We start from the raw sequence: 25,482 nt of genomic DNA on the forward strand, positions 1-25,482 counted from the left end.
CTTATAACACCTTCTCAACGATATGCCAGTTTTTGCCTATATTTCAAAAAGGAGAGTCCGAACATATAAAATAGTATATACAAGACCGTAAAGGTTGCGCATTGCAATAGAGACCGCAGCAAGAAACAGCGTTCCGGTCGCCCGTTTACACTCATGAACGGAATCACCGTCCTTTCCCACAGTCCTCGATCCCGTGTAGGCATTACCCCCCTGAAACCCGTACCACTCCAGATTCGTGGGATTATGCTTTTAATTTCCTATTTTTTGACAAGTAAAGAGCGAGCGACTGTGCTCGAAGGTACCGCACCGTCACTTACCGTCGGTTTTTTAATGTTCTGGTATAGTATTGTATTTTACAAATCTATTCTCGCAAGAGCACGTACGTCGTGGAAAGTTGTTTCGTGTGAAAACATCCGTCACATGAATCGCCGAGTTGCTTCTTCATTGAAGTGATCACTGAAGGGGCTAACTATATGTGCTACAGTCACCTTTAATTTCTCTTGGTCTGCCTGGATCTCATAATATATGCAAAACCAATAAGCTAGCGGATTTCTTTCCTGTTGCAAGCCTTCAGCCATGGTGAAAATTCTAGAACTAAAACTTCTAGAACTTCTAGAACGATAAGTTCCCATCGCATGACTCACATCTGTCCTTTTTTCTATTACAGGCGATTACAGTTGGATTTGAAAGGAATATGTAAATGACACTGGTTTTGACGAATGTATTGCAATGCTTTTAATAAAAGCACTAAAAGCACTGCAAATAAAAGCACAAAAGCACTGCAAATGAAGTGTGGACGAGGTCTGAACGATCGATATTGAAATGTTCCTTATGTTTCCGTATATATGTGAAAGTAAACGCTCTTCCGTCACAGTTCCGTCGTTTTCAGCCCACTAGATCAGGGCTGATAATTACCTTTCCTTTCCTAATATTATTTTTTCTACTCTGGAAAGTAGATTGTATCTCTTAGATACCAAATTTAAGATTTATTGCCCCTAAACAATCTATCCTTTTTATCCGACTCCTTACAGATGCATTTGTTGCCTCTGATCCTAGTAGCAACAATCTTGCTGCCGAACTCTTTCTGCTTGCTTGGATTCGGCAAAAAGCAATCGGTGGCCGTAAAAGGTACTCTTCAATGCAACGGAGAGGCAGAGTCAGATGTGAGGGTGGCACTATACGATAAAGATATGCGTAAGTGAATTTCAGGTTGTTATGTACGTGACCCACTTAAGCTCATCTTCTTCTAACATGCATTACAATTTTGGATCAAGACTTCTTCTGTTATTTTATTTTCTAACTTCTTCGTAAGTAGATCTAGTAGGATCTTAAAAAGTCCCAAAATAAAAGGAAAAGCACGAAACAAAAAGTTGATTTGAGAAAGGAAGACCACAGAAAAAAAGCACTAACATATTTTCCTAAGAAAAATTGGTTTGTGATGGATTTAAAAAAAGAAATCAAACGCTTAATTACATCTATTCTTTCATATTTTGTGCGAAAGTCTTTCTCTTGAATCCTTCCTCAACCTGTCCTTTGAAAAATTTCGTATGAAATGTTATTAATGTGATTTAAATGGTCACACATTGTTCAATGATAGATGTGAATTATAATCTGATCAAATCCCAAACATCGTACTGGAAATAATGTTGATTGTTTAAAAGTTATAATCTATACATATGTTTTACTTATTCTGACGGTTATGATATATAAGAGCCCGTTCCAGTCCAAACCAAACCAATCTCTTTTCTTTAACTAATTATAACTATACTATTAACTACGTCAACTTAAACTTCAATTATAGCTCTTGATATCAATAATAATAGTAATAATTTTTCTTTAACTCTTAATTTTGTACTTTCAAATATAATTAATCAATGTTTTAGTCAAGAATAGAAAACTAGGCGAGGTAAAAACGGATAAATCTGGAGAATTCAATTTATCTGGAAGCAAAACAGAAATCTCTAAAATCGACCCTAAAGTGAATATTTACCATAGATGTGACCACACAGGGGTGAGCAGTTCAGTTGCAGATTAGTTCCCTATTTTCTGAAGTGATAAGTTTTCCACATTTCAGCCTTGCTACAGAAAGTTTTCATTCACAATTCCGGATAAATTCATAACTCGTGGCAGCACACCGAAGCGCACCTTCGATCTCGGTACAATCAATCTTGCCGCTAAATTCGCGGGAGAATCATTGGACTGCATAAAGTGATTTTCTGAATGAATTGAAAACGACGTTTATTTATTTATGTTTCTGCGCTTGCGTTATGTTTCGAAAGGTATGTGAACAGGAACATGAATAAATCCTTCTTCCTTTGTTAAGATGCTCATGAATAACTCTGATAGTGATTTTTTTTTCATTTTTCTAATCAGGATGTGATTCATAATTCGGAAATAACAGCAATTAGTGGCTCTTACAATTTGAGATTTTGCGGCCACATTCGATAAAAAGTCCTAACTATTTCGTGGTCAAAAATGGAAATGGGCAGTCAAGCTCTGTAGTGCTCGTTCTATTTGTGATTTTTTTTTTCGTTTTCCTAATCAGGAACTGATTCATCATTCCAAAATATCAACAATTGGTGACTCTTACAGTTTGAGGCCGCAATCGATAAACGGCCTTAACTATTGCGCAGCCAAGAATGAAACTGGTCATTTAAGGCAGAAGTCGTTCTATACTAGTCGTTCTGGATTTGGAGCGAGTATCTTGCACTAGTGACTATTCTCCTCTACCAACAGGAGAGCAATCCAACTCCGAAACCTTCCGACTTTATAAAGACCTTGTTAACATTGCAAGAAAAATTCTTATTTTAGGAAAGGAAAATATGTACACTAGATGTAGTTTCTGCTCACATAGATTCTTTTCAAAAACTCACGTTCATAGCTGAAGGTTTTAAGTTGTTGACCAACAATGAACTAATAGTTGTCACCCAAAAATCTGGGAAAAAGCTTGAAATCAGATCAATTGACTCCGGATGAGGAATTCGCTGTAGTCAGGATCTACACTGTACAAAGTAGCTCGAATGAGATAATAAAACAGTAAATTAGACCATTTGCAAAATGGCTAGTTGTATGAGGAAAAAATGGTGAAGTGGAACAGAACGAAGCGAATTTAGGCAACCTCGGATTTTTATTGTTCTGATTTCAAAGTAGGAGAAAAAGAGGTTAGAGAAATGTCCATACCCACCATTTGCAAGCGCAGCACCGATGCTTAAAAGGAATGACGTCATGGGATTCGTTTTTAATGCCTATGTAGGCATTCCATTGGTAAACAAACAATTTTTTCAATTTTTCCTGACACCCTGACCCCATCCACCAATGACGGACCACTGTGCAAATAAACCACTTGCACTATAACCCTCAAAAACGTTTTAATCCGAGAGAATAATCCATTTTTAGGCCATTTTAGGATATTTGATATTCGTAAAAGGAGAAAGTCCTCCCGAATGTAAAAAAAGAGGAAAGAAAAAGTCAAAGGAACTTTTAAAAGGAACAATTGAAAAGTGTGGAATGATATGGTTATGTTTTTGATTCGTCTTCACATATCGCATAGGACACCTTAGAATACTAGAACAAATTCCTTCCGAGAAAATTAGAAAATATGTCAAAAATTTCTTATCACATCTATATTCAACTAGTGTACTTTAGAACACTCCCTCAAGAATCCTCCCTGTCATTTGGAGTCATTTTTCCTAGATTTTGGAGAAAAAAAAAACAGTCGAACAATGCATTCTCAAGGAGAAAGAAATATTTTCATTCTATTTATTGGAGAGGGATGCATATGTAAGGATAACAGTAATGAGTCAATTCAGACAACCTATTTCTTCTCCTAAAAATTGAGCCGTCAAGTTTATTGTTCCTATGTCAAAAGTGTGCCTCGGATAGCTGCCTTCTGTGATATACTCGTCCGGAATCGCTACGCTGAAATTCCTATAACATAACTGAAAAAAAAGAAAACCTTAGAAGATAAAATTAGGCGACTAGAGCACATTCACTATTACTTGTCCCGTCATAGTTATATTTATGGTAGATATTAATGCTCTCATCAATATTCGTTATTTCTTTTTCTGTTCCATACAAAATGAAGAAGCCTGTTAAATTTGTTCTACTTTCGTTCCTTTTAGAATCAACAACTGAAAAAAACAGCAGCATTAACATTTCCTCGGGAATAAATCCCTGCTTCTCCTTAATTCGCGATAAAATTTGAATATGAGTTGTCCTGAATTATAATTTTTAAAATTTTAGAGAAAAATTTTGCATTTCCGACTTGTCTGGATCTTTTTCGAAACCCGATTTTTGATCTTCTGAAGAAAAAAACCTGTATGTCTCAAAAATAGCACTATTAGCGAAACTTCCTTAATTTACTGCAAGAAGACTAATTTCTACATGCACACGTATATCGTTTTCGTAGTTTCACTTTAACGCCTGCAGCCGAAAAAAATTTCTAAATGGCTATTTGTCGGAGAGTTTAGAATCAAAATGAAAGAAAAACGAAAAAAGAATAAAGAAGAAGACCTTCACTCTTATGTCACGAATGGAATGAATTTTCAAATATTTTCTATCTTACATGTATGAAGCAGTTTCAGAGTTTTTAGACTGGAACATTTTTTTTTGCATCTATTGTTAACATTTGCTGTAGAATATCTCTGACGTGTAGATGATCCATTGCTGAACGCTGCTAGAAACATCCGTTCTTCAAACACTACGAATTAGAGTGTAAATATGAATCGTTGCGGTTTTGTGAAAAATATTTACGAAACGACAACTGTACTTTGTTTGAGACCAACACGGTACACTGTTGTGTTATAAGTGATTTCTCCTTTTCTATTCTTGCAGAAAGAACTAGTCACGGTAGGGAAGGAAAAGAAGAAGTATGTACCCGGACATTCTGCGCACTATGCACCTAACAAGAGATTGTGCTATAGAGTCATTCGACGTCGAGGTACTGTATACGAATGCATTTTATGACTTTACGATAAAGATTTTGTTCGAACTGCTGAAAGAAAACATGAGAACCAACAAGTTACACGGACTCTCAATCATCCAAGTAATGGTTCTTCTCAAGACGTGAAACGACTGTAATATCTTCAGGTGGTACGGAAACTACTTCGCTCAACACAGAGGTTTGGCAGTGGAGCAGAAGTTGGCTCCTACCTTAACTATTTATTTTATGACCGAAGCTGAACCACTTGTTCAGGAACTCCGCCCTTTGTTCTATCCTCGGTACATTCGATGATTACTTTATCATCTGCGCCACCCTAGCGGAGCTGCCCATATATTTTGTCTTCTTGTGCCGACACTCCGAACACATGAAACTTACAAGGGAAAAGCCAGAAGGCCGTTGGCCTCCATTTTTAAACGCCCAGGCTAGGATCTCGACAGTTGGGTGCCAAACGAAATGGTGTAGCAAGCCAAGTAGCAAGGACATCTTGGACATCAAACGAAGAAAGCTGTGACTAGCAACATATCCTGCACGACAAAAGCCATTTGTAGTGAACCTGATGAGAGAAAGAAGTAGTTAACGTTCACCCGTGAGATTATCATTTAAGGCGAAGGGTCCTCCACTCGAAATTCTCCCTCCAAATCCAGAAAGCTGATGTAGAATGACTTTTAGAAGGGTTCAACGGTTCGAATCTCGAAATTAATCCATGCTAGAAAATCCTTAAGGTTTTTTTTGTCGAATGCTGTAACAAAATCTCAATTTCTAAGATTCACCTATTCTTGTTATTTATGAATGATGAATCAGTTGATTGAGAACAGAACGGGAAAAAAATCATTGTTCATCAGAGTAATTTATCTTCATCGCAACGGGAAGAAAGATTTATTTGTGTTCCTGTCCACCTACCTTTCGAAACAGCGTAAGCACAAAGAAAGAGGAATAAATTAATATCATGTTCGATTTATTCAGAAAATCAATTTATGCAGTCTATTGATTGTCCCTTGAATTTACCGGCAAGATTGATTGTGCCGATATCGAAGGTGGATTGTGGATAATTGCCGCGAGTTATGAAACTATCCGGAATGGTGATTGAAATCTTTTTGTAGCAAGGCTAAAATGTGCAGTACTTATTATCAAAGAAAATAAAGGATAAATCTGCAAAATCTGCAATTACTCACCCCTATGTATTCACATTTGTGGTAAATATTCACTTTAGGGTCGATGTTAGTGATTTCTGTTTTGCTTCCAGATAAATAAAAAGATCCAGATGAATCCGTTTTTCCTTCGTCTAGTTTTTTATCGAAAACTATAACATCGACTGATTAGATTTGAAAGTACAAGAGTTGAAGAAAAATTATTATTACTATTAAATTATTAAATACTATTATTATTATTAAAACACTAAGAGTTATTATTGAGGTTTAAGTTGAAGTAGTTAATAGTTAATTAGTCGAAGGAATGAGACTTGTTTGGTTTATTCAATTCCTAGGGCTGATATGCGCTTTTATATACGTGAGCCACGTAATTAATCGAAGTATGAACGCAGGAAGTGACTTTTAAAGAATATAGATAATTTCTTGTGCGATGTTTACCTTTTGTTTGAGATTTTATTTATTTTATTTTTATTTATTTTATTTACATGTTTTTAATCAAATAATGAGTTAAATCAGATTAAAAAGATTAAAAGCATTCCATGCGAAGTTCTTCCAAAGAATACACAGTTTTGGAAGAAATTTGAAAAATTTTGAGCTTCCAGCAAGCTGATCAAATTGCAATTGTATTTGGTCGAAAATACTTTTTTGGTGCCTTTTTAAAATCTTATACAAAGAATTTTAGTTTCAAAAAAATATGCTATTGGTTTTTCAGTAATTTCACTCTCTCAAACAAAGTTCTTATTTGTGCTTTTTCTTTTGTTTCAAGACTGATTAAGATCCCAGTAGAGATGTTTGAAGAATTTCAAAAAATTATTTAAACCGGAATAAGTCTAAATGTGAATTATATCAGAATAGAATGAGCTGAAGTGTACACGTACATAACAACTTGAAAATCACTTACGTAGCTCCTTTTCGTAGAGTTTCACCTTCACATTTGATGCTGGGACTCCGTTGCATTGAAGACGACCTCGTGCTGCTACCGATTGTCTTCTACCTATTCCAAGAAAGCAGAAAGAGTAGGGTAGCAAGGTTGCCGCTACTAGGAACACAGATAGCAAATACATCTGTAAAGTGTGAGATGAAAAGGATACAGGGTTGAAGGCATCACTCCACGAATCTGGGGAGACGTGGGGTTTCAGGTGGGTTTTGTCTATACAGAGTCGTAGATTATGGAGAGAAGGGTGATTCCGTCCATTTCTTCCTAGTTGCCGTAAAAAACGGACCGGAAGATACGGCTTCGAGCGTTCCGGCGCGCTGTTTTCTGCAACGAGTTCTATTGGAGCGCGCCAGAATTGTGCACGCGCCGTATCTTCCAGGCCGTTTTTTATGGTAATTAGGAATAAATGGACGGGATCACCCTCCTCTCCATAATCTGTGACCCCGTATGGGAACTCTCCACCTAAAATCCGCACCACCCCAGATTCGTGGGGTGATGCCTTTAAGCAACAATAAATCTTTGTTCTTGGATCTTTGAGACGAAATCTACTCTTAAAAATGAAAAAAAAAGAATATTTTCAAAAAGAGAATAGTCAGTCCTGATCTAATGTACTGAAAACGAACAATTTCTGGAAACGACGGAACTGTGACGGAATACCGTTCACTCTCCTATATTTATATACCAAAAACGAATGATCGAACATTTCAATATCGATTGTTCGGACCTCGTTCACACTTTATTTGCATAGTGTTTTTATTGAAAGGGTCGTAGGGCAGATTATTCGTAAAGATCGCTATCATTTACATATTAATTCTTTTCGAAATCCACATTCTCTTCTACGTCAGAAGAAAAAGGGCATGGTGAGTCAGAGAAACAGAATATAACACTTTAAAAAGTAGATCATCGCCCAAAGTTCACAAAAAAAAAATCGCGAGCTTATGGGTTTTGCATATTTTAACAGATGATGCAGTAAGACCAGCAGTGGTGGAGAATGACAGTAGAAAACATGGGTTGAGAAAAGTACATCCCATTATTTTGGCTGAAGAAACAAATTGGCGAATTCTGCCACGAATCTTTTCATCGAAAACAAGTTTGACAACATGTACTTATGTGAAAATACATGAATAACATAAGAGTGGCGCTAATTCAATCAAATTTCCTTCGCACCTACAATTCTATTGTAGTTAAAAGATTTTTCAGTGGGTAAATAGCTAGAAAATACTAATGTATATGAATTTATCAAACTAACAATGAACGACGATGGTATTGTTCGTTTCCATGCTGGCATTGATTTGAAAACTCTGAAAAACGACTAAAATCGATGAAGAGCCTGAAATAGGAACTAATTTGTGCGGATTTAGTCGAAAATTTCGTGATTAAAACAATTAAAGGATGGATGTTAATTGATTTCATAGATTTAGTTGGAAAACAGAAGAACTTTTTCGGCAGATCATTTGAAACGAGGAGTTCATATGCATCAGTATAGGATTTTTAGAGAAGTTTTTTTTTTACAATTTTATTATTTTGTCCCCGAACCAGTTTCGTTTGTTTTTTTTCCTTCGTTTTTTTAGTTGTGTCAGAAAAAGCGGAAAAATCTTGGCATAGACTCGAAATAGTTTTTCAGGTGTTTCTGCGAGAGTCAACCGTGGATAACAAGCAGGATCAGAACTAGGTGTTCATCAATTTGGTCGCAATCACAGCTCTATAAAGCCTCGCCCGTGCTTTATTTTTTTATTTCTCTAAAATAAAATAAAATAAGAAATAAGAATAAGATAAAATCTGCTCAGCATCAGCAAATCCCGAGTATTTCTTTTTCACTTGCATTTTTTAAAACTTATCATCATATGAAAATTAATAACCAGGAGAATTCCCCCTGAACTAAAAAAATCTCTCCCTATTCTCTTAAACTGCCGCTTCCTCTTTTTCTTTTTTTTCTCTTTCCTCAGGTTTATCGAAACGCTTAGGAATTTTTCGTTTTTGTTTATGTCAGTACAGAGGTTACAAGGATGTCTCACGGATTCTTGGGTAGGTCAATAGTTCCACGAGCATCCATCCACTGCTGTATCGATGCACTTGTGACATCCGCGTGAAATCATTGGACTTCTATGTCCGGTGCGATCATTGGAGCCTGGATAGTCTTCACCTCTTTTTAAAATTTGATTTTGTTACTAAAATGGAATTTATTGCTGTTATTTAATTACTAGCTACTGAAATTTGGTCTCTTTCGCTGCAATTTTTCTAGGAATCAGGTGAGAACGTTTTGTGTGTAACCTCCTCTTCATATCTACAAGATTAAATTGCTATTTATTCCACCACAGCTTTTCTAAGATAACTTTGTTTTTACATTTTACTCTTTTATTAATGTAATAACACATTTTAATCCAACATAGAGTTATTTTATATACTTTTTATTTCTCGGTTGTGATTAAATTCATTAAAGAACTCTGCATCATTAAGATGTTGTGTTAACGAAGCGAAATCTTGTTGTTCCGTTAGAAAATTGAGAAAATACCGGATTGTACAGTAGCTAGGATATAGTTGGCTAGGAGCGTTCAACAGGATGAGAATGTTGCATCTTTGGATCGATTAAGGTAAGGCACAGAAAAGAGGATTCGCAGGCAGAGAAAGGAGGACGTTCGGCACAACCATGACTCGATTTATTTCTCAACCATGCACCTACTAATTTTAATCTTAATTTACTAATTTACTAATTTTTAATTTTTTTTGAATCTTACGGGAATTCTGCTTGAATCCAGTCTTGTAATGTACCGTAGCTTATATTAGTAAAGGGTGTGGTCAATTCAGCGTCCATATCATTTGCAAAAAAAAAATTATCAAAACAGTCAGCGGAAGGATTTATTTTTTCTCATGATCCCAGAAGAACTGTTGCTCATATAACAAAATAGATATGATTGTTGATAAGAAAATGTAATAGAAAGGAGGAAAGAATTCTGAATAGTTAAATATATGAATAAGAGACTTTTTATGCCGTTAAGGTAGAGAAAAAAAAACACAGGTAAGAAGACTCTGAGTGGGTTTTTCTGTCAAAGAGACCATTAATGCAACGAAACAGAATGGTTGTCATTATCGTAGTCACTTTGTCTACGATTTAGCTGATATCACAAAAACCGATGAAATAATAAACAAGAAATTGGGCCAATTAGGGGATAAGCCCGTCGTTACGTTGTTTTTTACGTGATTCTTTTCAGTACGAGTTCGACTGCGTCATGACTACTTACTGTGAACGCCAATCTATGATAAGGGAATTCCTGAAATTCTCCACGATAGCAACATCGTTGATCGAGCAACATTAAGACAAAATACGTACTTTGACGGATAATTTTTTTTGTGTAAAAAGCAGCCGAATGATTGAATACACAGCAGAAATGTGTTCAAAATAAGACAAACTGGGATTATATTTCAAATTATGGACCAGATTTAGCAATTATATTTAAATGAGCTGACAATGAATAAAATTACTGTTTTCTCAACTTCTAACCAGTAAGTCATAAATTAGCGCAGGATTGGAAAGCAGTGATAGACCATCAACCTAGTTTTATTTCTCTTCTAAATCCTCATAGGCACAAGATGATTCTGAAAACATGAAGTTTTCCTCTTCATCGTTTTTGAAAAGGATTCTTCGGATCCACGAAGAATAAGAAAAAGCAAAGCAATACGGTAAGCGGACAGAAATTTGTGGCTGTGCCTAGGCTTATTAGAAGTAATAAAATGCAAAAAATCTCGCACTTACCAAATTAAAATTCATTACCATTGCAAAAAAAAACCTCTCTAGTAGTTCTTTTGAACACACAATGTTTTCTAAGGGCTTCTCCATAGTTTAAGCATCACCTAAGCTTCATTAAGTCGTAGATTGCCTGACCATAGTTGTTGTTTATTACAGAAATTTTTTCTACTAAATGCTTGACGTTTCCCTTTGAGACTTCAGACAGCCGTCAGGTTATAAAAAGGTTTCTCATCCTGCAAAAGAGAATCGCTTAATGGCATAACACTACGAATCTGGCGTGGTGGCTGTTTCAGGTGGGTTATGCCTAGTAGATTATGGAGAGGAGGGTGATTCCATCAATTTTTTCCTGAATGCCGTAAAAAATGGCCTAGAAGATGTGACGCGTGCACAAGGCTGGCCGCTCCAATCGAACTCGTTGTAAAGACAGCGCCCCGGAGTGCTCGAAGCCTTATCTTCCGGTCCGCTTTTTACGGCAACTAGGAAGAAATGGACGGAATCACCCTCCTCTCCATAATCTACGACCCTGCGTAGGCATAACATACCTGAAACTCGCACCATCCCAGATTTGTGGGGTGACCTTGGCTTTAAGCAATTTTTATATTGATTAGTGTTCTACTAGTCAACTACAATCCTTATAATCTGTTTCCCTTACCGAATATGTTCCCGCAGCTAAGGAAAAATACATATTCGTCGTGATCATATGTGGATAATCGAAGTTACGTCTAATACTTCCTTTAAAATGCCCATAGTGGACACATATATCGCTGAGATCCCATGGATATTTTCCACGGCGAATCCGATTCCCGATGTGTTTACTTCCACTTTGTCGACGTGATCGCATTCAAATTCACTTCTCGATTTGTGACTGCTAAATTTTTGAGAAGAGCAGATAATGAGAGTACACCAAAGTAAAGCGATAATTGACAGGTCTTGTACGTTAAAAAAAGGGTGGACCGTGAGCAAAAGTCCGCTTGAAAAAATGACACAAAGTAAAACTGATAAAGCAAGCAACTGATAAAATTCTTAACTACACAAAATGACAGATCAAATGGAAAAGGATTAGTTCTCAGTCTATTGTCTAGTCTCATTCTTCCACATCCTACGTTTCTTTTTTCGGTTAATATTGAAAATTTTAGAAGATTTTCTCCTTGTGAATAAGTTGATAACTAGCAGTTAACATTCCGACTACTCTGCTCGGTGTCCTGTAACGAAAATAAATGTCTCTTGTAATGAAAATAATATATGATAATAATAATAAAATAAAAAATTTTGTTTGTTGGTTGTACTAGTGTTTTCGAAAGAAATTAATTGCTACTTTGTGCATGGAAACAAAAAAAGCCAAATTATTACTTTCCGTTTCACCGATTTATTCACATGGGGGAAAAAGTGTAAACACAGAATTATTTTTAAATTTATTTTTTTAATATTTTTTAATTACATTTATTTATTTTCTATTTTTATTTCATTTTTTAACCGTCAAGGGAAAGCACATGAATAGAATAAATGAATATAATATAAAATATAATAAATAGAACGAAACAATTCTAGAAAAGTAAGATATAAATATAATAAATAGAATAGTAAAGCAAATCCTTGACTTTCTCACAATTCTTTTAGCAGCGTAGTCGTTGAATAAATTAATCCTAGAGATCTTCCAGATCTTCGATTTTAGAACCTTAAAACGAAAATGATAAACCTTATCACGTATCTACGTAGCTGTGCTCCTTTAATTGTTTTCCAGTACACATAGGGATTCGTGATGTTTATGTTTATGATCGTAGCAGATTTTCCAGAGAAGAATGTAAAAACTAATGATTTCATTCATTTTTCTACATTTTCGTTCTTCTTGTGGCTATGAGAAAAAGTCAAAAATTACTCGTTTTCAGAGAGAATGCGTTCGATACTCGTGTTGGTGGCTCTGATCGGATGCATTGCTGCGGGTGTATATAAAATCCCATTGAAAAGAATCACTCCGCCGATGATAAAAATGTTGAGAGCCGGTACTTGGGAAACGTACGTGGAAGGAATGAGGAAGAGACAACTACAGTTACTGAAGGAACGCAAGGTTCATATCCAAGATGTGAGTTTGCTAACCTCTGCCTGTAACTACCATCGCTCATTCTCGTACCACCACTGACTCTGAAAAAACTGAAACGAAAAACTGAAAATGACCTACTCAACGTATCAACTTAGGTACTCGGCTATGCTAACATGGAGTACCTCGGCGAGATTACTATCGGAACTCCTCAACAGAAGTTTCTGGTTTGATCCACATATCTCTAACGAAAATGAATCAAATAACGAAGACTTCGACACCAGTGAATTTTTGTAGGTGGTTTTGGACACTGGCTCCTCGAATCTGTGGGTCCCTGATGATTCATGCTACAAGGAGAAGAGACCTGATAGATGTCTAGTATCAAACTGTGATGCTGGACGTGAGTGTTAAATTACTGCAGTTGTTTTGGTTTCAAATATTGAACTTTGATGAAAAGAATCTCAGAAATATGAGTTAATTCAAGAAAAAGGATCGCTCATAATGATTAAAGGCATCACCCCACGAATCTGAGGTGGTACGTATTTCAGGTGGAATAATCGTAGACGGGATCGTAGATTATGGAGAGGTGGGTGATTCCGTCCATTTCCTGCTAATTAGAGTAAAAAATGACCAGGAAGATGCGGCGTGTGCACACTGCTGGCGCGCTCCAATCGAACTCGTTGTAGGAAATAGCGCGCCGGAACGCTCGAAACCGTACCTTCCGAGCCGTTTTTTTTTTACGGAAATTAGAAGGAAATGGACGGAATCACCCTCTTCTCCTTAATCTGCGATCCCATATACGAATACTCCACCTCAAGTTTCTGGGGTGATGCCTTTAAACATGATGAAAAGTGTACGACTCTAATTGCCCCATCAGGCGATAATATCATAATATTATCAAATAATGCGTTTTTAAGTCAAAGCATCTTATTCAAAACTCGAAATTGTTTAATAGGACAAAAAAAGGAAAGTGGAAGATAACGCAGCGAAAGTTTAGGATGGAATTAGATCCTTCTGTACAGTCAGTTAACAATTGCAAAGTAGGAATGAGAACAAATAAGAAAATCGAGATACGAATGGTGTATCGGTTGTAGGATTTGAAATAAATTCAAAGGCATACACCGAGCTGCTCTTGGTAGACCTTAATCAGATCATCCTCCTCCATTTCCAAGGTTTTCGGAGTGTCGTCATCATTGATTCGGTGTCCACCTAATTCCATCCCAAACATCCTATTGTTTTTTCTCTTCCCGCAATATTTTGCTTGCGCAAGAACTTATAGTGGTGCTAATAGAGCCGTGAAAAGGTGATGTTAACACATTACTTTTTACGATATTCCGTCCAACAACTTCTATGTGTTCTTGAAATCTCAACATAGTGAACTGGATTTATGTTTTCTTATTTTGGCAACAAGGTTTTGGTTGAACCTTATTCATACCCGGCTTTTCGACAACCTCATCTTCATATAAGGTTTGAAAATGGCTCAACGTTTCTGATGAATATCCCATCAAACTCGTCCTTTCTCCTTGCCAAGCTTCGAAATCGTTGCTAGTACTCTACGGAAAATCTCCGAACAGGAAAACAAACTGACCGCTCTCATCGACTACAGGGACTGATAAAGCACCGCGTTTTTACAGATTGTCACTCATGGCAAATGAGATTTACACACTACCGGAGTAGCTTTAAGTACTGGTGTCTGGACAGTGTTTAGGAACTCCATTTGCGATAATCTTAGCCAACAGAGTGTTACGAACGGCATAAAACCATTAGTATAACAATAAGTAAGCATTCACTTTTGTTATTTATAGATGGATTCCTGACGAAGATCCAGAACGCTTGTAATGTTTATCTATTACTAAAGACTCTGTGCCGTGTTTTATTACTAATTAAACAGAGCAGAAAGAACATTAGATGAAGGAGTGCCATGCAGGGAAGCAGAGTGTCGGTAAAAATTCAGCACGACTTATCAAGCACACACCGTTTCAAAACTCATAGTAATATCGCGAGAGTACAAGATCCTGCTGTGCCTCATTTTTATGGACATAAAAGAGGCCATCGATTTAACTGAAACGGAAGCGTCCACCATGGAAGCCATGGTGGACGGAGGTGTCTTTAATCGACACATAAATCAGAGTCATACAACTTCACGACCAAAATTCCATTATCACGTCACAGTCGACGTGAACGGAGAGGTTCAAGAGGTTGACGCAATGCCGCCCAAAATTTTCAGCAGCACTCTCGCGAATGTAATGTGAGGTTTGGAGTGGGACAACTTGAGAGAAAATATTGAAGCCGACAGTTACACCATCTTCGTTTCGTAGATAACACCACGCATCAGTCAGGCGGGACGAATGTAGGGAAATCGATCTTCAGCTGAACCTGGAGTTGTTTATGTAAAAAGGGAGACCTACTCAAGTTCAACGAAACGGATATCTCCTAGTCCTCCTTCTTCTTTTATCTAGGTCGAGAAATTAACATGGTGAACGGACTGACCTTCGCGATGGGCAGGAGGAAACGAACGGCTGGGGAACTTACAAGAGCCGAGCCTTTCTAATCAACACCGCCGCTCTTCCAGGGTGGACCTACGCTTCAGAGACTTAGACGCTAAGCAAGCAGAGGGGAAATGCGATTAACGTCAAAGGATGTTCAATCAGAAAAGTAATGCTAGGAGTATTCCGCCCCGGGCAAATCAAAGAGGGGATTCGAAGATCAATCCTACGTCAACGATCAAAAATCAGGGATGCTGAAGAATATAGCTAGACCAGAACCGTGGGGGAATGGATACCATGCAATATTAATCGTAATGCAAGAAGACCGTCCACCCGATAGTCAGACTGCCTTAAACAGTCGTCCGAAGAAGAATATGATGGTTTTCTCTTCAGCTGCGAAAAGAGAAGACACGAGACATAAATGTAATTTCCTCGAATGTAATTAAGATGATGTAACAATGAAATTGTAAGCGGGAAGAGAGAAGGAGAGCGTAAAATGTTGCTCAAAAAAGAGCCTTATAGAGTATAAAGTAAGTATATTCCGTGAATCCTAAAGAGTAAAATTAACAACAGGTCATCTCCAGTATGATCACAATCATATGCTGATAATAGGAGCTATATGTACGCTGCATTTCATGTAGGTGGAATGACGATGATACAATTTAGAGATGTTGTAGGTGGTTTTATTCTTCTAGCCAGGTTTGGTACCAATTTGTCAGCCAGATGCTGCTTTCGACAAGCTTCTTAGGTTTACAAATAGGAACATAACCGCTGCATCAATAACGAAATGCTTAAAACAATTAAAATCGTCCAAGATTCTAATTGACATTAGCTTGATTTTATGAAAACCCACCATCAAGTGAAATTAGGAGAAAAAAAACCTAATTCAGTTCACTAAACCTGTTTGATTTTAATACTTTTGAAAATTGAAAGCGTTTATTAAAAGGAAATGTTTTCAGTGGTTTGTCAAGTCTTCTGTCCAGATCCTAAATGCTGTGAACATACGAGAGAATTCAAGCAAGTAAACGCATGCAAAGATAAACATCGATTTGATCAAAAGAATTCCAACACTTATGTTAAAACAAACAAAACATGGGCAATAGCGGTTAGTTTTCTTGCGTCCTTGAAGGTGATGAAGTTGATATCAAAAACTTGACATCAACTTTTTTACTAGCATAAATTTCTAACTATTGTAAATTGATTTCTTCTAGTTTTATTGTTCCCTTTCAAGGGAAACGTTTTTGAAAAAAAAATTACAGTATGGAACTGGAGATGCGAGGGGATTTTTTGGAAGAGATACAGTCCGTTTGGGTGCTGAAGGAAAGGATCAGCTCGTTATTAATGATACGTGGTTCGGACAAGCAGAGCATATAGCTGAATTTTTCAGTAATGTGAGTATTTCTACCTAGCTATTGATACAGTACTAGCAGGTCGTAATCTCCTGTAGTAATTACAAGTTCAGGACTTTTCAGAATCAAAGGAGAAACTGTTGTTTACGATTGTACTTCGACATTTTTTCCGTTTAAAGAGGGTCCCGGCGGATTTGTCGCATGTCCCGCTCATACCTTGGCAGAACAATTAGCAGATGATGCGGATCCTAAATAAACTCACTTTTGTTGGTACCTAAATACTGTTGACTGCTGCTCTGCTTACCTTCCGCTAATCATACGCTGCATCGTAAGCTAGGACGTAATCCACGAGCTACTAAGTTGTTTTGGGGAATCAGATACAAACACTGGAATTTTGTGATGTGAGGTGAGCACGAGAAACATCCTCACATGAGGTATGAGAGAAAGATTTATTATTATCCTGTAAGTCTCAAGGTTTTCTGTAGCCTCATTATTTCCGGACGAAGGGGGCTTCTGTATCTGTGATCTCTTGGAAGAAAAGTAGATCATTTCGTAAGATTTCTAGGCTTCTTCAGGGTAATATCCAGGAAAAAAATCCGCTCTTTTTCTCGTTTAGTGAATCATCACACAAAATATAGTGTATTACTACAATAAGTACATTGTTTTTAACTTAATTGGTAATTTCTGCAACCCTCCACCATTCATCTCTAAATATTTCTTTATAACTGTGTAGTTCTTTTTGCTGTTATGGTCAGAATTCCCATAAACGAGTGGAGTGTGGCTTTGTCGGGGTGTGTTCGTGTATCCCCTGACATATCCACTGGACACATAATGTCTCGGAGGCAGTCGCCAAGAATCTGCAAGGACCCTCTTTACCCCACCATTTGACATGAGTTTTGGCTCAAAATAGGATCATGTTGGACTAGGACAGTGAAGGCGTTGTAGGCCAAGAACAAAAGGTCCGATAATAGATGATTCGTAATGGAACAATGGATTCACTTCCAGACTTTCCTTGATGGCATTCTCGGACTCGCTTTTCAAGAACTGTCAGAAGGAGGCGTCGCTCCTCCAATAATTCGTGCCATTGACCTTGGACTTCTCGATCAACCAATATTTACTGTCTATTTCGAAAATGTCGGAGGTAGGAGTTTTCTCCCGTTCATCCCAAATTCTCTATTCACACCGAATGCGTCTATGTGCTATTTCATAAATTGAAGACAGCCTTACATAGAAATTGTGACGTTAAAATGTCAAAAATTACTTAGTAACTATCACAGTGAAACGCGAAACACTCACTGAAAATCAGTAAATCATGGTCCTCAAGCGCGCGGGATTTCAGATTACATTGCGAGACAACATACATATATTATATTCTATACACATATTATATTACATCTTCTATACACATATTATATTATATATTCTGTTATTATATAATGTAATACAATAATAGAATATATAATTTGTGTTTAGAATATAAATATATATTATAATATAATATATACATTTCTATTCATATATCCTATACACACAGTCTGGTTTCTCCAACATGACCAATCCGACAACGGATCGTCGGTCCAAACTGCTACATTGGAAGTCAGATCATTTTCAATCGGCTAAAATCCGTAACAGAGCTGGTTTCTGCAACACACGTTCAATCACAATTTTTATCATTTGTCAGGGAGCTTTCGTACTTTCTGAAATAATCTGAAAGCTTCTAGGTAAGATAATCTAGCGGTAATCTCGTTTGACTTGATATCTGAAGGCAGCGCATCACGATTTTGACGAAATCACAGTGAAAGTCTAGAATTTGTGCTGGAGATTACGAAAACCAACGCGGTCCCGTTTATCTTCCCTAATCGTCGTAAAACATGGCGTGGGAACCGCTCCAGTTCCTTCGAGGTACGTTAGAACACGCACCCTTGAAAATCCCTCAGCAGCCCACTTATTCATTTTATTGAATGGGCTGCTAAGGAGACCTCATTAATCTTCGATCGCTCGCTCGTGAACACGGCGCGTGCACAAAGGTGCAGTCGATTTCGTAGGCAGGATCGGGGACTTCCACGCCGTTTTTTATGACAAGTAGGTTAGGGTAAGCGGAATCACGCTGGTTTCAGTGATCTACAACAAAAACTCTAGGGTTTCGCGGTGGTTTCTGCACCACGTCAAAATCGTAATACCCTTTTTTAAGTATTTTTAAGCTTACTTGAGTCCACACATCTCTAGTATCTGTGTTCAGAAAACAATGTTACTTGAGGCCGGGGTTGCTGGAGGTTCGCGCTAATATTATTGTACATATATGGTCGCAGGTGTGGGTCCGTTTGAGGAAGGTGGAGGAACTTTACCAAACAAAGAATTTCAAACGCTACTGTTACTAACAACGCTACTACTCGAAATCACACTGACAAAAAAAAAGCCCTTGTAAAGAAGCGTTTTTTAAAAGGTATCGAAATATGCTTAGCATGGCTCGCTTAAAGGCATCACCCCACGAATCCGAGGTGGTACGGATTTCAGGTGGAGTATTCTTATCGGGGTCGTAGATTATGAAGAGGGGGGGGGGGGGTGATTCCGTCCATTTCTCCCTAATTGCCGTAAAAAAACGGCCTGGAAGTGCACAAGGCTGGAGCGCTCCAATCGAACATGTTGTAGAAAATAGCGCACCGGAACGCTCGAAGCCGTATCTCCCGGGCTGTTTCTTACGGCAATTAGGAAGAAATGGACGGAATCACTCCCCTCTCCATAGTCTACTATCCTGTACACAAATACTCCACCTAAAATCTGCAAAACCTCAGATTCGTGGAGTGATGCCTTTAAAGGTCATACGAATCTGACGTGCTAGGGATTTGCAATGGATAAACTCTGTACGGAGTAGTAGATTTCGCGATTAATAGTGGTTCCACTCATCTCTCCTTAATCGTAGTAAGAAAACGACGTGAAAGACTCCCTTTTTATTTTAAGGACGTTATTGTCTCAAAAAATAAAAATCTAAATAATAGTAGTGTCGGAAATAAATGAGATCCGTGGTACTGTACATAAATCCATTCAGATGTTTTGAACTTGTATTTGAACAGAAGATCCTCTATCAGCGTTCGTATAAGAAATCTTCCGTCCTACCTGGGCAACTTGAGATAGCAGTAATTTTGCGTGAAATAATTTGAAAAGCAAGCATCTGATCTATTGTCTGTTTTTTTTTTCTTTTAACAATACCAAATACATACAACCACTATAATATTTCGACCTTATATTGCCCCGTTGCTTCACTTTTTTTTTCTCCGGATTATATGCTGCTTTGTTAGCTATATCTTCCAAGGTTAAGTTTTCCATCACTTGATTTCCTAGCGTTGAAAGAGAAGGAATTGTACTTTTTAAATTAAAATTGTCAGAGGACACAGCTTGGCAATAATTTTTGTTTTTACTAGCAAATATAACAAATAATCCATATCTATGCTTAGTTTTAGAGTAACTGACAATCATTTTCAGACAAAGAAGGTGTTTATGGAGGTGCTTTCACCTGGGGTGGTCTCGATCCCGATCATTGCGAAGATGAGGTCACATATGAACAGCTAACCGAAGCAACTTACTGGCAGTTTAGAGTAAGTAACTCCTTTTTGTTGTATCTTGTATGAAAAGAGAGGAAATTCTTGAAGAAAAAACCAATGAAACAAAAATTTCTGGGAAACGGGGATTTGACTAATCCAGAGGGATCTAGGAAAACGATATAAAGAAACATTTTTACCTCTAATGGCTTCGTCATTCCTAATTGTATGAAGTGTATACAGCTAGTCGGCCAAAGAAAATCAAACAGTGACCAAGAACGATTTCTTGATATCTTGTAAATTCGTTTTTTTTTTTTGACAAACATGGTTCTATTAGAATTCTCTCGGCACATGGGATGGGACCCATTCAAACTCTAGAAACTGATCTCTTTAGAAATTGTTAAAAGAAATTCCTTAAATAATTGTTCGAGTAAGCCATTTACCCGGCAATCTTTTGACTTGAGTTTCTTGACGTTTTCGGTTTTTTTTCTGGTGAAAAATCACTGTTATTGTAAGCAAATGGATCATGGCAAATTAAACAGACCTGATATTCCGCCGCCATGTTCTAAGCAACTTATATGCGCCCAAAGTGATCTTTTTACAGGATTTGTATGTCGAAACAGTAAGGAGGTTACTGTATCTAAATCCAACTTAATCAAAGTGCCAATGATCAGCACAAGACTGTTGTAAAACAACTTGTTCGCGCATCCTTTCACATTTATAAACACACATAGAAATAAAAAAAAAACATGGCCAAGTTGTTTTTTCGCCATTAAGTAGGGATTTCTTTTGTTCTACAATCTAGTGGTATTCTTATTTTTTTAATTCCATTAATTACTGTATTTTTTGCTCATTGAATTGTCAAGTGGAAGAAACAGAGTATCTTAGACAGCTTTTGAAATCCGCATTTAATTAATTTGACAAGGCTACTGAACCAGAGATTTGTTTTGAGGAGGAACAATCCTTGGAACTATCGCTCGCTTCTTCTCTTTGCGCTTCGAAAGTCGGAAATTTGACCTCAAAGACGCTCTGGATAGCCACTTGAGGGAACTCGTCCTTTTCAATTTTTCCAAAGAGCAAAATTTGAAGCAAATTAACCCTTTGCCGTTTCGTTATCAACGTATGTGCGACAATGAAAATATCCACTTTATATTCACTGTCATCGTAGCGGGGACACGCTTGTTTAGCTTATTTCAGTACTTCCAGAAAAAAAAGAAAATTTGTTCCTTTCTCCTCCCGGTTTTCTGCACTGCATTTTTACTTATTCACATCTTTTTTTTTATTTCACATACTTCGGAAAGGAAAGAAAACAACTGTGTCTTTAAACAGACAAGGAAAGGGAAGACGAACAGAGACCCTGCGAGTTTAATGATTTTTGTCTTAGGAGGCCTCGAGCGCAGATGGGTGACTGCTTCCAAAATATCATACTTTGAGAAATTTCAAAATATAAATGGATTATTTCGTTACTATTTTATAAATTAAAATTAGCTAGAAATCATTTGATGGCACAGCAAATAAATAAACAATTAATAAATAAAAACAAAATAAACGACAAACAAATACAAAAGTAAACGAAAAATCTAAAAAAATATGTGGCTCTAAAAAGTATGTTCTAGGGGCCTAACCCAAGCGTTCTTCATAACAATTCAAACAATCTGCTCTTATCGTTCAACAAGTTTTTCAATTTTTCATTTTGTTTTTTTTTTCGGGTATTTGTTGTCCCTATTTTGTAAAAGATAAATCATGCCTTTTTCAATGTTATTCATGCACATCAGTCATTTCTACGAGCATCATCGACAGAATTAACACCTCTCTCGAATACAAAAAGTAGATAGCGAAGAAGATACTCCATTTATCCACTTGACATCAACATTACTTTAAAACAAGCAAAGTAGAAAAACGAAAAAAAATGAAAAGACAAAACACAGCGTCTTGTAGGGGAAAAATTTGAAATTCAGAAGAGATTTTGTCAAAGCTTTTTAGTTCGGCATATGATTGTGAAGAAAAAAAAGTTCATGATTTACTCTTCAACAATATATTATGAGAAACATCATGTGGATATTATATTAACGGAAAATTGACACTTTCAAAAATTCTCACATTTCAGCTTAAAGGAGTGTCGTCTAAGAACTTCTCGTCGACGGCTGGTTGGGAAGCAATATCCGACACTGGTACCTCCTTAAATGGAGCCCCTAAGGGGATACTAAGAAGTATTGCAAGACAGTATAATGGACAGGTGATTATTCGACTTGTTTACTGTTATAATCGACTAAAGGCACCACCCCATGAATTTGAGGTGATACGGATTTCAGGTGGAGTATTCGTATACAGCACAGTAGATTATGGAGAGAAGGTGATTCAGTCCATTCCTTCCTAATTCTCGTAAAAAAACGGCCCGGAAGATACGGCGCGTGCACACGGCTGGTGCGCTCCAGTCGAACTCCTTGTAGAAAATATCGCGCCGGAACGTTCGAAGCCATATTTTCCGGGCCTTTTTTCACGGCAATTAGGAAGAAATGGACGGAATCACCCTTCTCTCTGTAATCTACGAACTGTATACGAATAATTCACCCGAAATCCGTGCCACCTCAGATTCGTGGGGTGATGTCTTCAATATCTCACTCTGGGGTGTAGGAGGAGAGAGGAGAAAGAGGGAGAAATGGGGGAAGTTGAAAACAAATTGAACGCACCCACTGCGTGCTAGATGGAGACAGAAATAAAACTAAAAGTGACCTCGCCCATTCACTGAAGGATGCCGAATCTGAGCGCCCGACTTCCAAGCGTGGATTTTTTGATGTGCTTGCACCAGCTTCTTCCTGGGATTTTGGCACTTCCAGTACAATCAAATGACTGAGAGGAGGATGGAAACTAACTTGCAACCTCTCTCCAAATTAGGCTATCCGTGCCTGTACAGGACTAGAGGAAATGAAAGAAGGACAGAGTTGTGGACAACTAGGCTACCAAAATGGAGAACATCCGTGGTAAATATAGGGCACGTTGAATTGATTTTTACAAAAGAGCCTAGCGCAAAGAATATGAAAAAAAAACAAATGTGGCCCGTAAAGTATGGATGTTCAAAGTAATGCACAACGTGAAATAAATGACTGCCGCTGAGAAAATGTTGCGCGTAAATGCCAATTTTGGTTATTTTCGTCATATTCGGCCATCGAATCATCCAAGCAATGGCCAGAAAGTGGTCGAATTTCGAAGATGGAATTGGAAGAGTCCTGCAGAGATGAACAAATTTTCAACCAGATCGTTGATCGCTGTATGTGTATCCACAGAAGATGATCCGGAGTACTTCACATTGATCGAGTTCCGTTCTTGCGACACGTCAAAAAAAGAAAAATTCACGAAAAGAAGTCCGAAGACAACATTGAAATGTGGAACTGGGACCTTTTCGATTCTGATGACAAAAAAAAGAAAAAAAAAGGAAAACACTGACGAGAAATCTAATAACTCATCCATCATCTTCAAAACTGTATGCGGAGCACATTGAGAGCTTAAAAGTGACCGAGAGGTGGAATTTTTTGCAGTTTTTCGTCGACATTTAGCAGATTAGCGAAGGCGAACTATAAACGATTAAGGGGGCATTTTTTTTTAAAGGTTTGCATATTTTGACCGTGATAAACAAAAAAGCAAGCCCAGGCTATGACGTTGTTCTTTTCGATGATCAATGAGAATCAAAATTAAAAGCGCTGTCGGCAATCTTTTTTATCTTTAAAGGCATTACCCCACGAATCTGGCGCGGTGTGCATTTTAGTATACCTATATTTTTAGTATACCTATATCGGGTCCTAGAATATGAATGCGGGGTGGTTCCGCTCTCTCTGCATCACCGTAAACAGACGGCTTCAGAATGCAATTTTCTACTACGTCTTCTATTGCAACGGGCCACCCTTGCGCCCTGCCCCCGCCTGCGATTCGTCGAATGAAATGAATTGCCCATCGGGGCGTCCGAACGGACTTTCGACCAATCGCAGGCGGGGGAAGGGAGCAATTGTGGCGCGTTACAGAAAGGACGTCGTAAGAAACAGCGTTCCGGTGCCGTCTGTTTATAGTGGTGCAGGGAGCGATGAGCGGAACCGCCCCTGTATTCATAATCTACGACCCGATGTAGGTATACTCCAACGAAAATCCATACCACGCCAGATTCGTGGGGTGATTCCTTTAAACAACATCCTCCAAACAAATACTCAGTTAACTTCATCCATGTGAAATAATGTGAAACCTTACAGAAAAGAAAAAGTGATATGTCTTATGTCCTTTGAATGTTACAGTACGTCGCATCTCAAGGTCTCTACGTCGTCGACTGCAGTAAAAATGTGACCGTTGACGTGACCATTGGCGACAGAAACTACACTATGACTGCGAAAAATCTCGTACTTGAAATACAGGCTGATATATGTATTATGGCATTTTTCGAAATGGACATGTTCATTGGACCAGCATGGATTCTTGGCGACCCATTTATTCGAGAATATTGCAATATTCATGACATTGAAAAGAAGCGGATTGGTTTTGCAGCTGTAAAACATTGATCGATTATAAATGTAATGGGCTATTTTGTCATAAATTGCTCAATAAAGTTTTTTGACTCGGACATTATTACATCCGAAGATGGGATTTTTTTTAAAATATGATTCCAATGTCTCAAGGAATAAGCTGTGTACACAAAATAAAGATCTTTTTCCAAATTTCATATCTGAAAGACTGTTATAAAAGTTTCGAACCACATTTAACATTTAGAAGAAACATTATATAGCTGTTACTTGAATTTATCTAGTCTTTAATTCTATTCTTACTTTAATTGGCAAATTATCATTCTATACGATAACATCAAAAGATTTATGGAGTTTTAGTTCTAGCTCTTTTTTTTACACATTTGTGCAAATAGTAAATAGTATCAGAGAAATGTTTGAAGAGAAGTTTGATACGGAATTTCAAGATACTTTAGATAGGAAATACGGAGGATTTGTTCATGTATATTTGATCTGAATCACTACTACTTCATGAAATTACCAGTTTCCTCATTATGAACTGTTTCTGCTTCCCACAATGTTCTCACTTCTCACTATGACTGTACTAGGAACCAAAATGGAAGAAATAATAACACAATAAGAACAAAAAGCCAACAAAACCCAAAAAAAAACGAACAAAAACCAAAAAAAAAACAAAAAAAATCGCTTTCAATTTGTTTGGGATATAATCGATATTATAAAAAACGATGAAAAATAAGCAGAAATTTTTCACCGGCCCAGTAAGGAGATAAACCCACCCAGTCAGTATGTTATTGTGACCGTA

The 25,482-nt window shown here is 37.4% G+C and overlaps 3 protein-coding genes across 3 annotated transcripts; 2 read left to right on the plus strand and 1 right to left on the minus strand.

Moving 5' to 3' along the window:
* Positions 1-1,031: 1,031 nt before the first annotated feature.
* Positions 1,032-2,212, plus strand: RB195_003927 (uncharacterized protein; the record flags this gene model as incomplete). Its single annotated transcript, XM_064201802.1, has 3 exons — positions 1,032-1,194; positions 1,884-2,011; positions 2,075-2,212. 3 exons carry the CDS (start codon positions 1,032-1,034, stop codon positions 2,210-2,212), a joined length of 429 nt encoding a protein of 142 aa, XP_064057683.1.
* Positions 2,213-5,909: 3,697 nt separating this feature from the next.
* Positions 5,910-9,080, minus strand: RB195_003928 (uncharacterized protein; the record flags this gene model as incomplete). Its single annotated transcript, XM_013442686.2, has 5 exons — positions 5,910-6,047; positions 6,115-6,242; positions 6,992-7,154; positions 8,277-8,328; positions 9,043-9,080. The coding sequence occupies 5 exons, from the start codon at positions 9,078-9,080 to the stop codon at positions 5,910-5,912; spliced, it is 519 nt and encodes a 172-aa protein (XP_013298140.2).
* A 3,583-nt stretch (positions 9,081-12,663) lies between these two features.
* RB195_003929 (uncharacterized protein) lies at positions 12,664-24,719 on the plus strand (the record flags this gene model as incomplete). Its single annotated transcript, XM_064201803.1, has 9 exons — positions 12,664-12,852; positions 12,966-13,034; positions 13,105-13,207; positions 16,253-16,398; positions 16,553-16,684; positions 17,648-17,783; positions 20,123-20,235; positions 22,286-22,414; positions 24,459-24,719. 9 exons carry the CDS (start codon positions 12,664-12,666, stop codon positions 24,717-24,719), a joined length of 1,278 nt encoding a protein of 425 aa, XP_064057684.1.
* Positions 24,720-25,482: the final 763 nt, after the last annotated feature.

Source organism: Necator americanus, chromosome IV, assembly GCF_031761385.1.
Source record: "Necator americanus strain Aroian chromosome IV, whole genome shotgun sequence".
Classification (NCBI taxonomy): Eukaryota; Metazoa; Nematoda; class Chromadorea; order Rhabditida; family Ancylostomatidae; genus Necator; species Necator americanus.